Source organism: Petromyzon marinus, chromosome 63 (genome assembly GCF_048934315.1).
Source record: "Petromyzon marinus isolate PM22_M1 ecotype Great Lakes invasive population chromosome 63, UKy_Petmar_22M1.pri1.0, whole genome shotgun sequence".
Taxonomy (NCBI): domain Eukaryota; kingdom Metazoa; phylum Chordata; class Hyperoartia; order Petromyzontiformes; family Petromyzontidae; genus Petromyzon; species Petromyzon marinus.
This window is the reverse complement of record NC_133729.1, coordinates 5068246-5082628: the sequence shown is the minus strand read 5'-3', so window position 1 is coordinate 5082628 and position 14383 is coordinate 5068246. Positions and strand designations below refer to the sequence as shown.

Sequence of the window (14383 nt, the reverse complement as noted above, 5' to 3'; positions counted from 1 at the left end):
TATATATAAAACAATAAAAAAATTCTCACGACGTTTCGACCATAACTCAAACGGTCGTCTTCAGGTCGAAACGTCGTGAGAATTTTTTTATTGTTTTATATATATTTTATTATTTTGTTGTTTCCCTTCAACGTGACTTTACCGAAAAAACTAAGAATATACCTTGTATCCTCGACGTAGCCAACGAACTAACGCACAAGCGTTGTCAAGGGTTGCCTCTGCGGATGTGTATGCTTTAACTTTTAACATAGCTATTTCTGTGACCAGTCACAAGCTAATCACTCAGCCATTTCAATGCTAAATTATATGCTAATTCCTTTGTCAAGGCGCTTTGTTTCCTCTCACACAGCTTAAAGGTCGTGATCTGAACGTGGCTCTTTCACTCCAGCGCTGTCCTACCAGACAGTCTCGTCCCTTCACCTGATGAAGGCCGCTTGTGTTGTGGCCGAAACGTCGTGAGAATATTACTGTGTTATTTTATTTTATCAATTTATTATTTTATTCTCATTCTACGTGACTTTACCGAAAGAACCAAAGAAGATAACGCACAAGCGTTTAACGCGCCAGCTGTTGTTGCTTTGGCTTACTCGCCGGTGGGTTACTTGGAGAACAATTCTCGCCACCCAATTCGGTGGTTAGATGCGCGACGTTTTAACTTTAAGCCGGCGATACGGGTTAACAAATAGCGACTGTGCGTGAGTGGCACAAGGGAATCCGTTGGGGCTATGAAGCAAAAGCCAGCAGTCAATCACCCTGTTTCAGAGAACAGCCCAGGATGAGTATGTTGTCACGGAACGAAATCTGCAGTCACCTTCAGCTTTCACCCACTTTCTGGTTACACCTTTTTTTAATGTGTGCCCTGCGGACAATGTTCATCACACATGCTATCAAACAAAATATCAACTGGTTACACTGGAGAACACGTATATAAAAAAAATCACATCTTAGTCGACGCAGACTCTATTGGTCTGTGGGGTTTCTAAGTCATTGTTAAGCGGGCTGAGACTATCAACCTATTACACTTGAGAAACCAATTTAATCATAATTCAATCTCCGTAGTCTGTTGGTCTCTATGTAAGACTATGGGTCTCTACGTGAGTGTGGGTCTCTATGTGAGTCTATGGGTCTCGATGTGAGTCTGTGGGCACTCAAAACGAGTCTATGGGTCTCTGTGTGTCTGTGGGTGTCTCTGTGAGTATATGGGTCTTTATGTGAGTCTATGGGTCTCTACGTGAGTTTGTTGGTCTCCGTGTGAGTCTAGGGGTCTCTATGTGAGTATGTGGTTCTCGATGTGAGTTTGTTGGTCACCATGTGAGTCTATGGGTCTCTAAGCGGGTCTGTTGGTCTCTATGTGAGCATAGAGTTTCAATGTAAAGTAATGGTGACTTGGCCGAAAACATCGACTCCATACACTCAAGATACCGGGTTAATAACGAAACCCTGATTCGAACCCAGGCTCTTAGTGGTGCCAGTTAAGCACTGTGAACTCTGAGCCACTCAGCACGCAATTTGAAAATGTAGCCAAATAGGGTGGAGTATAATTTATTTCATACATTTACAGACGCAATTTGTAATTAATCTGACGTTTTATTAACATGGTAGTGTGCTGGAGGGTTTAATTAGACTCACATAAATTTGAGCCTTGTTTTCTATTCTTTTAATTTGGAGAGACTACGTAATCTCCGGTCTTAGCCCTTGACATTGCTCAAGGCCTTTGGTCGTCTCTGGCATCACGCGCTCCTGTGCTGGGGGTTGCCGTCAATCGGCATTCAGTCGAATCTGCAAGCCTGGATTTCCAGCTTTCCAATGGATATGTCGGTATATAGAGCAAACCCTTGTTAATTCGGCACATATGGGGCTCTGGCCTTGCCGAATTATGTACCATGGCCTCCTGCCCCAATACATTTGTTTTCCAAATTTGTTTTCCAAACGCATCACACACTATAAGCAATGACACACACCATGCATCAATTCTATCCAAAATTTTGGGGCCGTCCATAAATGATGTCACGCGATTTTGGACAATTTTTGACCCCCCCCAACCCCCCACGTCACACGGCGTCACAAAAAGTCAGACCCCCCCCCCTCAAATATGACGTCACAAAGCTCTGCCCCCCCCCCCCAAAACCATATTTCCATTTTGGAAATAAAAGATGCTTCAAATTGCTTTAAACTATTGTCATTGTAGTGCGTATTGAATGTGGCGCTGCATTGATGTTGTAGGAGTGTTGTTATAACAATTAGTGTTGTTATAACAATTCTATATTTATTTAAATTTGCACATTTTTACGTGACGTCACATTTATCAAACCCCCCCCTCCCTCCCTCACCACACATCGTCACAAATGTCTGACCCCACCCCCCCCCAGGTGCGTGACGTCATTTATGGACGGCCCCTAAGGGATTGACTTGCGCAGAGTGCACACGCAAGGTGAAGTCCACAGCGACGGGTCTACACACGCTCGCCACGTGCGTCGCCATGGGATGGAGTCATTGTTTTGGTCGTGGTGAGCGGCGTGACTCCACGTGCTATGCCGAAATTGGACCATTTGGTATGCCAATTCGGCTCATGGCGAATTACCAATACACCGTATATATCTTCTTTGGTTCTTTCGGTAAAGTCACGTAGAATGAGAATAAAATAATAAAATAAAACAATAAAATTCTCACGTATATATGCCGAAAGTGCAGTCATGCCAAATTATCCCCAATTACGAATGATCAAATACCGAAATAACGAGGTTTTACTGTATTTATGCACATACACACACGGTAGTTTATGGTAGCCAATCTGATACGCTTCGCCATTAACCGTGGCCTTCCACAAGGATCTGCTCGTAACAATCTGCACCTTTACGGATGACAAGCACACTTCACACAGCACTCATTTCAATAACAAGCTGAAAGTTATAGAGACGTGGATGTTGAACTTCTTTCGCACCATACGCAGCCAACTGTGCCAATCGGAGGTGCGGGGGAAGGACCACAAACTAAACACAACGAAGCAGTTCTAAAGAAATGGGTCTCTGTGTGGTGAGTCTATGGATTCTAGGGGTCTCTGTGTGAGTCTATGGGTCTCTGTGTGGTGAGTCTATGGGTCTCTGTGTGGTGAGTCTATGGGTATCTGTGTGGTGAGTCTATGGGTCTCTGTGTGAGTTTATGGGTCTCTGTGTGGTGAGTATATGGGTTAAATTTCGATTTAAAGTTTTCGTGACTGCAAGGATTCATCTTCTTTGGTTCTTTCGGTAAAGTCACGTAGAATGAGAATAAAATAATACATTGATAAAACAAAATAACACAATATTCTCACGACGTTTCTGTGTGAGTCTATGGGTCTCTGTGTGGTGAGTATATGGGTCTTTGTGTGAGTCTATGGGTCTCTGTGTGAGTCTATGGGTCTCTGTGTGAGTCTATGGGTCTCTGCGTGGTGAGTCTATGGGTCTCTGTGTGGTGAGTATATGGGTCTCTGTGTGGTGAGTCTATGGGCCTCTGTGTGAGTCTATGGGTCTCTGTGTGAGTCTATGGGTCTCTGTGTGAGTCTATGGGTCTCTGTGTGAGTCTATGGGTCTCTGCGTGGTGAGTCTATGGATCTCTGTGTGGTGAGTATATGGGTCTCTGTGTGGTGAGTCTATGGGTCTCTGTGTGAGTCTATGGGTCTCTGTGTGGTGAGTCTATGGGTCTCTGTGTGGTGAGTCTATGGGTCTCTGTGTGAGTCTATGGGTCTCTGTGTGGTGAGTCCAATGGGTCTCTGTATGAGTCTATGGGTCTCTGTGTGAGTCTATGGGTCTCTGTGTCGTGAGTTTATGGGTCTCTGTGTGGGTCTATGGGTCTCTGTGTGGTGAGTCTATGGGTCTCTGTGTGGGTCTATGGGTCTCTGTGTGGTGAGTCTATGGGTCTCTGTGTGAGTCTATGGGTCTCTGTGTGGGTCTATGGGTCTCTGTGTCGTGAGTCTATGGGTCTCTGTGTGGGTCTATGGGTCTCTGTGTGGTGAGTCTATGGGTCCCTGTGTGGGTCTATGGGTCTCTGTGTCGTGAGTCTATGGGTCTCTGTGTGAGTCTATGGGTCTCTGTGTGGTGAGTCTATGGGTCTCTGTGTGGTGAGTCTATGGGTCTCTGTGTCGTGAGTCTATGGGTCTCTGTGGGTCTATGGGTCTCTGTGTGGTGAGTCTATGTGTCTCTGTCGTGAGTCTATGGGTCTCTGTGTGAGTCTATGGGTCTCTGTGTGGTGAATCTATGGGTCTCTGTGTGAGTCTATGGGTCTCTGTGTGGTGAGTCTATGTGTCTCTGTCGTGAGTCTATGGGTCTCTGTGTGAGTCTATGGGTCTCTGTGTGAGTCTATGGGTCTCTGTGTGGTGAGTCTATGGGTCTCTGTGTGAGTCTATGGGTCTCTGTGTGGTGAGTCTATGTGTCTCTGTCGTGAGTCTATGGGTCTCTGTGTGAGTCTATGGGTCTCTGTGTGGTGAGTCTATGGGTCTCTGTGTGAGTCTATGGGTCTCTGTGTGGTGAGTCTATGGGTCTCTGTGTGGTGAATCTATGGGTCTCTGTGTGGTGAGTCTATGGGTCTCTGTGTGGTGAGTCTATGGATCTCTGTGTGAGTCTATGGGTCTCTGTGTGGTGAGTCTATGGGTCTCTGTGTGGTGAGTCTATGGGTCTCTGTGTGAGTCTATGGGTCTCTGTGTGGTGAATCTATGGGTCTCTGTGTGGTGAATCTATGGGTCTCTGTGTGAGTCTATGTATGTGTGTTGAACTTCTTTCGCATCTTACTTAGCCAACCGTGTCAATCGCAGGTGAGGGGGAAGGACAACAACCAAAACGCAGAGAAGCACGTAACATCCTTCCTCCGCAGCTCTCTCGATATTTTTTTTTCACCTGGTGACGATTGCTTGCGTTGCGATCGAAACGTCGTGATATTTTCGTATTATTTTTTTTATATCTACGTGGCTTTACCGAAAGACCCAGAGAATATGAATTCAAAAAAGCAGTTCCAATTTAATGTCGTCCTCAAGTTGGCGAAGACGCATGGACATGGCCATTAGACAATTTTCCGTGCGTTCCCTTCTCTACGCTTTGTGCCCGCTTGTTCAGCGGAGATCGATACTTTACGATGAATCACCGCTCACCTGAAAACAATTCTTAATTTGCGATTGTCAAAAAAAAAAACACGCGGTCAAAACTGCCACAACTTAACACGTGCGTGTTGGCAGCCCGCGTTATCTTACCTTAAAACAATGTACATAGCGCCTTAACTAAGGCGCTTTAGACATAATTAACAACGGTATGACAACGTTTGAATGTAATGATGGTGATGAGGTGAATGAAATAGATGAGAGGAAGCGATGGGGCCGCGAATCTGTAATGATGCATGAATTCGTTGACATCGAAATTGATGACGGTAAATTATGATGATGATGATGATGAATGGATTTAATTAACGGGGTTAATGAGTGAAAGCCATCTAATGAGAACATGAAGAGGGGGAGATTAACGGGGGGGGGGGGTGGTGGTCGTGGGTGAGCGTGGAGTAACAAGAAGCGAGTTTTGAGTGCGGAGCAGGAAACTCGCGAGCGAAGGTAACCGCTTGATGTGGAGGGGGAAGTTTCTCATTGGGTTTTTTTTCGGAAAAAGCCACGTCTGTAGAAATACAATAATATTATATTTTTAAAAAATCACGACGTTTCGACCGCAACACAAGCGATCTTCATCAGGTGTAAAAAAAAAACAAATAGCGAGGGAGCACACAGGGCGACACCAACGCAACACGTAGAGAGAGCGCCAAACTGCACGGAGGTAAATACAACGAGAAGATGAGAGACGAGAATTCGACAAACCTAAGGAAAAATTTACGTGATGCACAACCAGTCAGGCCAACAACACAGGGGGAAGTTTGTTCCGGCGACGGGAGGTTGTCGAGAAGAGAGAGAGAGAGCGAGAGAGGCAGAGCGTGACAGCGTGGATTGAGCACAAGGAGACGGAGGAACGGCGAGAGGCAGCAAAGATTGAGAACGTGGAGGGCGAGAAGGCGACGCCGAGAAATGATCACAAGCGCGGTAAGATGCGGTCGGGCAACACCACCAAGGGATTCGCAATGCATTTTTTTTTTGGGGGGAGGGGGGGGTGGTTAGGCCGTAGAATAATCTGGCTAAAGTGCGCGTCGTGTATCCCCTCCACCACCCGACACAGACAAACATATGGCAGTTGTCACCAGGGTGGTGTGCACGCGGAATTCGACCGCGTGCCAATTGATGTAGGGTGAGGGGACCGAACATCGCGACCAATTGTGTTTGAAATTAGGCACGCGACGCTCTGCGTTTCGCTTGCGACTGAGACAAGCATTGAGCGAGAGACCAGGCATTCAGAATGACCGACAACAAAAAAACTTTAAACACATTCTCCTGCGGAGGGAGGAGCTGGTAGGAACGTTGGGTTGCTCGGTCAATGGCCAGGGTCAACGGCGGTGTGGTGTATTCCACAAATATGCCCGACTGTGAGGGCGGGCACAAGCCGGCGTGAGTAGGTTAAACGTTGAGTTTTGTAAGGGCACCACGGGGTGACCAGCCCCTCCCCACCCAGCCCCTCCCCACCCTCCCCTCTCCACCCTCCCCTCTCCACCCAGCCCCTCCCCCCCCCCATTTTTGGATGCACGACGGACGGACAGACACAATAATCCCCTGTGGGCTGGTGTAACCAGGAGGTTCCTACCAGTAATACCCCGACGTGTATGGCATAAAACTCAACATGACGAAGCGATCCATAATAGAGGGGGGTTTTTTTTGGTTCGAACGCGTAAATATGTGTCGTGAAACCCGCCACCACCCGACACAGCCAATTAGTAAGGGTTGTCACGTACAATAAAACGCGGCTATTCATTCCTAGGTCAGCACACCGGTGTGTTGGGAGAGTAAACCCACAACATCGACAATTCGAGTGCGACGTTTCGCCGGCAATTACAACCGGCATCATCAGGGGACAGCCAGAGTTGTGGATAAATGTGCTGTCGTAACCTGTGAGTCAAACAGGTGGTAAAAGTTTTTTTTTTTTAAACCCCCTCTACGCGTTACGCAAGGCAAATGATATGCCTTTTATTGCTGCAGGAAATCCTCGCAAGACACTCGAAGACTCTTCTTGCGTGCAGGAGAGCGCAGTGCAGCAAAAAGAAAAAACAATAAATCATCCACTGCACTTCCACATCACCAAACCCTGCATGACCAGCGTAGCGAGGTACTGGGAAATTACCCCCGACAAACCGCACGGCGTGGAGAGGCCCGTCACCCAGCAGGGGACTGGAGAGGGACTCTTTTGTACACGGACGCCCCGGAGGCGCTTGGCAGGAGCTGGGGCAAAGCAAAGGATCCTGGGCCCCAAGCGGCGCAAGCAGCCGATGATTCGCCGGGGAAAGAGGAGAGCGGGTGCTTAAAATACCAGCTTAAATCCTCATCCTGTCGAACACCAGCTAGGCTACATTAACGGTTCATGAATCTCACTGAACTTGCCTGCTTTTACGTCTCCGGTGCACGTCTCTCTCTCTTTCTCTCTCTCGCCTCGCTCTATCTCCGTCTCCTTTCCACGTCTATCTCGTCTCGCATTGTCATCGCCATATATGTGTTAACATGTTACTCATCTTCCTCTGTAGCGCTCGCTCGTCAACGTGGCGTGCGCGAGGACCACCATCACCACCACCACCACAACCACCACCACCGCAACCATCACCACCACCACAACCACCACCACCACAACCACCACAACCACCACAACCACCCCCACCACAACCACCACCACAACCACCACCACGTGGCTTTTCTTTCGTGTTGTGCGCGGTGATTTTTAGCGCCACAGCGCGTGGATTTGTAGCGTTTATTTGCATTTGTGTTGCTGGTGACTTTGTGTTATTTCATATCGAAATCGCACTCCAGTGCTTTTGCTGCTGGCGGCAATAAAAGTTGTTTTAAAAGTCAAAAAGTCCGTCTCGTTCCCAGATCGCTCCTGTCATCTCGCGAGGAAGAGGAGGAGATGGGGGCGGGTGGAAGGTTGAGGGGCATTTAAGAAATGTCCCAATCTCCTTGGTTCTTTCGGTAAAGTCACGTAGAAAGGAAATAATAAAATAATAAAAAAACAAACAATACAATTCTCACGACGTTTCGACTGCTACACAAGCAATCATCATCTTGCTGTGGTTCTCACACCTGATGATGATGATGATCGCTTGTGTTGCAATATAAACGTCGTGAGAATTGTATTGTTTTATTTTTATTATTTTCCTTCTACGTGGTGACTTTACCGAAAGAACCAACAATATGAATCCCTGCAGTCACGAAAGCTTCAAATCGAATTGTCCCCATCGTTTCAATTGCCGCGCGAGATATCGAGCACTTCGAGAATAAGAAAATACAAAGATCCCCCGTATGGCCTCGTTCCTCCAGACTGGCTGGTTCATCTCATCCATACGATGTCCAACCACCACAATAATGGTCACAACAACACAGTCACACGCTCGCTCGCTCGCTCGCCCATCTCATTCACCCACGTGCCCACTCGCTCGCTCTCCAACTTAGGACTGTTGGGACGAATCCTGCTAGCGAGCAGCACCTATGAAGGGCGGACACGACACACGTGGAGGGTAAGGTGGTCAGCACCACGCCCCGGATCGCCCTTGTCTCCTCCTCGTGGCGACGTTTACACACCGCACCAGGTACCCATTTGTAGGCTGAGTCGACCTAGGGGAGACCCAGGACCGCTTCGAATATTCGCCACTGTTATTGGTCGTTGGCGGCGGGAAACGAACTCAGGTGGCCGGGGCTCATAGCGCAGCGCGCTAAACACTGCGCGAGTAAACGCACAAAGACAAAGATCCCCCTTATAGCCTTTACGGACGGTTGAGGCAAGTGCTGTTAGCGAGCAGCTATGAATGCCGGCACGGAACACACGAGGGAGGTGGGGTGGCCAGCAACCACGCCCGACCGCCTTTGTCTCCCCTAGTGGCGATGTCTGCTGCGCACCGCACCACGTACTCACTTGAGGCTGAGTCGACCCAGGGGAGGCCCAGGACGGGTTCAAATAGTCGTCACTGGATGTTGGCCGTGAGCGGAGCGGGAATCGAACGCTGGTCGCCGCGTTCGTAACGCAGCGCAGCGCTAAACCGCTGCACCACCGCTCCCCACGCGCACGCGCGCGCACGCGCGCGCGCGCGACACGACACGTAACCTGGCGGAGGTGAAAATGCGCGCGCTCACCTGGGCCAGCGGAGTTGAGGAGGCGGCAATGCCGATAGCGGCGCTCGCCACGCACAGCGCAACGATCGCTCTCCCTTCAGGAGTCATGTCTTCCAGATGCAACCTCACCCACTCCCGCCGCAGCAGGGAGACCAAGAAGCCTCGATCGACAAAATCTGTTGCCTCTTGAGACGTCGCTTAACGTGGAAGACGCCAGGGGCAGGCGGGCGGGCGATCGAACGAGAGAGAGAAGAGAGTTCGACCGCCGTGAGACAATGCAGAGGTGCGGTGGAGAGGGGGAGGGGGTGGTTGTTTTGTTTTAAAAACTTCGAGGCAGCGATGCATTGTCCCACCTCTACCCACGCACCAACGACCTCACCCCACCCCTTCCTTCATTCTCTCGCGAGCACCCAGAGCTCGGAACGGCCCCCCCCCCCTCGCTGCCCCTCCTCCATCTCTATCAGACACGTACACAGGCTGTGTGTATGAGCCACTGGCGATGGGGGCAGGATTGTTCTTGAACATTAGCGAGGGTCACGGTGAGTTTTGTCTTATTTAGTTGTTGAGCACAGGGCCCAAAGGGTCGAAACGTGATGCGGCCAGCCACAAACAGCACCGTCAAGAGTTGCGATAGATAAGGATGCACACGTTTCTCGAACTGAGCAAGGGTTATTACGACGGCCTGGCGATGCTGGGAGGGAATTCCAAAGTGGACCAGTGCGAGGGAAGACGCCAAAATAGCAGTGTAGTGACCTGCAGTGTTGTGAGTGGGTGGGTGGGTGAGTGAGTGAGTGAGTGGGTGAGTGAGTGAGTGAGTGGGTGAGTGAGTGGGTGAGTGAGTGGGTGCGTGAGTGGGTAAGTGAGTGGGTGAGTGAGTGAGTGGGTGAGTGAGTGAGTGGGTGGGTGAGTGAGTGGGTGAGTGAGTGGGTAAGTGAGTCAGTGGGTAAGTGAGTGGGTGAGTGGGTGAGTGAGTGGGTGAGTGAGTGGGTGAGTGAGTGTGTGAGTGAGTGGGTAAGTGAGTGGGTGAGTGAGTGGGTGGGTGAGTGGGTGAGTGAGTGGGTGAGTGAGTGAGTGGGTGAATGAGTGGGTGGGTGAGTGAGTGGGTGAGTGAGTGGGTGAATGAGTGGGTGGGTGAGTGGGTGAGTGAGTGAGTGGGTGAGTGAGTGGGTGAGTGGGTGAGTGGGTGTGTTGTTGTTGTTGTTGACCTCCAGTGAAATGGTTGAACACAGCACGCGAACCCTTGTGGGCTATGAGGAAGCCACTGAAGCCATGCACTTTTAAAATCAAGATTAAAAAAAAAACTCAGTCCTTTAGGAACTGCTTTTGTTGTGTTCAGTTTGTTGTCCTACCCCGATTAGCGCGGTGGGCCACGTACGGTGCAAAAGAAGTTCAACATATGTGCACGCACACGTTCCAGACGTCCGCAGCAGCGCAACTGAAAGCGCGCGACGCAGTTAATGACCGTCCTTCTTGCTGCCGGGGTTGGCGTGATGATGAAGATGATGAAGATGATGGTGGTTTATGATCCTTGCGGAAGAGATCAGCAGCAAGGTAATTGCGGTTCATTTGTGACAAGCGCTTTGCGTTGGACGATGAGCGCGATCGGGAGGCGCTCAGAGATCTCTCCTGCCTCCGGCAGAGGAGTCCTTTCGACAGCAGCGGCACGAACGCGCAATTGCGGGTTGCTGCGCTAAAGTGCCTTTGAAGCGAACAAGGTAAGGAACTCGCAATCAGCATCAAGTTGCCTCGCGCGACAAGCACGGCGTGGAGAGAGAGAGGTCTTCCTCCAGCAGTGGATTGACCTTGCAAATTGTTACATCGCCATTTGCCACGGCGTTTAAATGGGCCATGCAGCAAAACTGGTGTTGCAATAACAATGGTTTAGGGGAGTTTCGATTTAAAGCGTTCGTGACTGCAGGGATTTATATATCCGTGGTTCTTTCGGTAAAGTCACCACCACGTAGAAGGGAAATAATAAAAAATAAAACAATAAAATTCTCGATTTGAAGCTTTCGTAACTGGAGGGATTTATATTTTTGGTTCTTTCGGTAAAGTCACCACCACGTAGCAGGGAAATAATAAAATGATAAAAAATAAAATGAAATTCTCACGGCGTTTCGTCCTAAAAGGCGCTGTCTTTACGAACGCTCCTACAGCTCTGTTCCTCACCCGAGGACGGCTGCTTGAGTTGTGGCCTCTTGTACATGTCGGTTGTGAAAATTTGATGAAGATAATAATAAAAATTAAATGAATTTTGGAGTTTGTGTCGTTATCCGCAAATTATGTTTATTGATGTAATTGTGCGCGTAAATTATGCTAATTCGAGAGCTAATCGTTTTAATTAACGCAGGCCGAAACGTCGTGAGAATTTAATTTCATTGCGTTGTATTTTAATTCTTTTATCATTTCCCTTCTCTACGTGACTTAAAACCGAAAGAACCAAGAATGTGGCTGCGGGGAGACTAAAATAAAAACACACGTTAAATGGGATATTAATTTGTATACCTCGCCGAAAGGGTTTGGGAGGTTTTAATTTTGTTCGTTACATTATTATTATTCTTTGAGTCAAAGAACGTAATGAGCTATTTGCGATTAACAGCCCGCTGGCTGCGGCAGGGCGGAGTGATTTGTGTCCCAGGGGGCTGGGGGAAACGGAGAAGACAACTTAGTTTTTTTTTTAAACTTTATTCCAATTGTTGATTAAATTTTTCATCCCACGACTCAGGAGTGGGCGCACAGGTCGGGTGGTTAACTTGGTCGGGGGTGGTGGAACTGGGAAGGCGGGGGTGGGGGGGCGTTGCGTTACCGGTAACCACATGGTATATACCGGTTTTGCCGCGCACACACGTTATACATTATAGTATAGGGTTTTTTTTTTGGGGGGGGGGGGTGAGGTTAGATCGCGTAAGTATATAAATGTGTCGTTACAACCCGCCACCACCCGACACAGCCAACTAGTGAGGGTTGTGTCACGTAAACAGAACGTGGCCACTTCGTTACTAGTACAGCACTAGTGTATAATAGTGTAGTGTATAGTGAAGTGTATAGTAGTGTATAGTGTAGTGTGAAGTGTATAGTGTAGTGTATAGTGTAGTGTATAGTAGTGTAGTGTATAATGTAGTGTATAGTGAAGTGTATAGTGTATAGTGTAGTGTGAAGTGTATAGTGTAGTGTATAGTGTAGTGTATAGTAGTGTAGTGTATAATGTAGTGTATAGTGAAGTGTATAGTGTAGTGTATAGTGTAGTGTATAGTGTAGTGTATAGTAGTGCAGTGTATAGTGTAGTGTAGTATATAGTGTAGAGTAGTGTAGTGTATAGTGTAGTGTAGTTTATAGTAGTGTAGTGTATAGTGTAGTGTATAGTGTAGAGTTGTGTAGTGTATAGTGTAGTGTATAGTGTAGTGTATAGTAGTGTAGTGTATAGTGTAGTGTATAGTGTAGTGTATAGTAGTGTAGTGTATAGTGTAGTGTATAGTGGTGTGTAGTATATAGTGTAGAGTAGTGTAGTGTATAGTGTAGTGTAGTTTATAGTAGTGTAGTGTATAGTGTAGTGTATAGTGTAGAGTGGTGTAGTGTATAGTGTAGTGTAGTATATAGTGTAGTGTATAGTAGTGTAGTGTATAGTGTAGTGTATAGTGTAGAGTTGTGTAGTGTATAGTGTAGTGTATAGTGTAGTGTATAGTAGTATAGTGTATAGTGTAGTGTATTGTGTAGTGTATTGTGTTGTGTATAGTGTAGTGTATAGTGTAGTGTATAGTAGTGTAGTGTATAGTAGTGTAGTGTATAGTGTAGTGTATAGTGTAGAGTAGTGTAGTGTATAGCGAAGTGTATAGTGTAGTGTATAGTGTAGTGTATAGTGTAGTGTATAGTGAAATGTAGAGTGTAGTGTATAGTGTAGTGTATAGTAGTGTAGTGTATAGTGTAGTGTATAGTGAAGTGTATAGTAGTGTAGTGTATAGTGTAGTGTATAGTGTATTGTATAGTGTAGTGTATAGTAGTGTAGTGTATAGTGAAGTGTATAGTAGTGTAGTGTATAGTGTAGTGTATAGTAGTGTAGTGTATAGTATATAGTGAAGTGTATAGTAGTGTAGTGTATAGATTGTATAGTGTAGTGTATAGTAGTGTAGTGTATAGTAGTGTAGTATATAGTGTAGTGTATAGTAGTGTAGTGTATAGTGTAGTTTATAGTGAAGTGTATAGTAGTGTAGTGTATAGTATAGTGTAGTGTATAGTGTAGTGTATAGTGTAGTGTATAGTGTAGTGTATAGTAGTGTAGTGTATAGCGAAGTGTATAGTGTAGTGTATAGTGTAGTGTATAGTGTAGTGTATAGTGAAATGTAGAGTGTAGTGTATAGTGTAGTGTATAGTAGTGTAGTGTATAGTGTAGTGTATAGTGAAGTGTATAGTAGTGTAGTGTATAGTGTAGTGTATAGTGTATTGTATAGTGTAGTGTATAGTAGTGTAGTGTATAGTGAAGTGTATAGTAGTGTAGTGTATAGTGTAGTGTATAGTAGTGTAGTGTATAGTATATAGTGAAGTGTATAGTAGTGTAGTGTATAGATTGTATAGTGTAGTGTATAGTAGCGTAGTGTATAGTAGTGTAGTATATAGTGTAGTGTATAGTAGTGTAGTGTATAGTGTAGTTTATAGTGAAGTGTATAGTAGTGTAGTGTATAGTATAGTGTAGTGTATAGTGTAGTGTATAGTGTAGTGTATAGTAGTGTAGTGTATAGTGTAGTTTATAGTGAAGTGTATAGTAGTGTAGTGTATAGTGTACTGTATAGTAGTGTTGTGTATAGTAGTGTTGTGTATAGTAGTGTAGTGTATAGTATATAGTGAAGTGTATAGTAGTGTAGTGTATAGATTGTATAGTGTAGTGTATAGTAGTGTAGTGTATAGTAGTGTAGTATATAGTGTAGTGTATAATAGTGTCGTGTATAGTAGTGTAGTGTATAGTAGTGTATAGTGTAGTGTATAGTGTAGTGTATAGTAGTGTAGTGTATAGTGTAGTATACTAGCACAGCAACACCGGTGTGTTGGAGAGCAAATCCACAAAATGTACAATTGGAGCACGACGTTTTAAACTGACTAATTTATGTTTTTAACTAAATTATATGTCAGGGTGTTGCAACGTACGATGCGAGGGAGGATGTGTAACAAAACATTTTTACAACAACA

General features: G+C 46.5%; 1 protein-coding gene across 2 annotated transcripts in view; it reads right to left on the bottom strand.

The window, feature by feature from the left end:
• Window positions 1–9844, bottom strand: part of LOC116956037 (cadherin-13-like) — a 50310-nt gene extending 40466 nt beyond the window's left edge. The window contains exon 1 of one of the 2 annotated variants that reach the window (XM_032977461.2): window positions 9227–9844. In XM_032977461.2, coding sequence (XP_032833352.1) covers window positions 9227–9313 — 87 coding nt within the window. In that variant the 5' untranslated portion in view covers window positions 9314–9844. The remainder of the gene's footprint in view (window positions 1–9226) is intronic. The other variant, XM_032977462.2, reaches the window with a different exon arrangement.
• Window positions 9845–14383: the final 4539 nt, after the last annotated feature.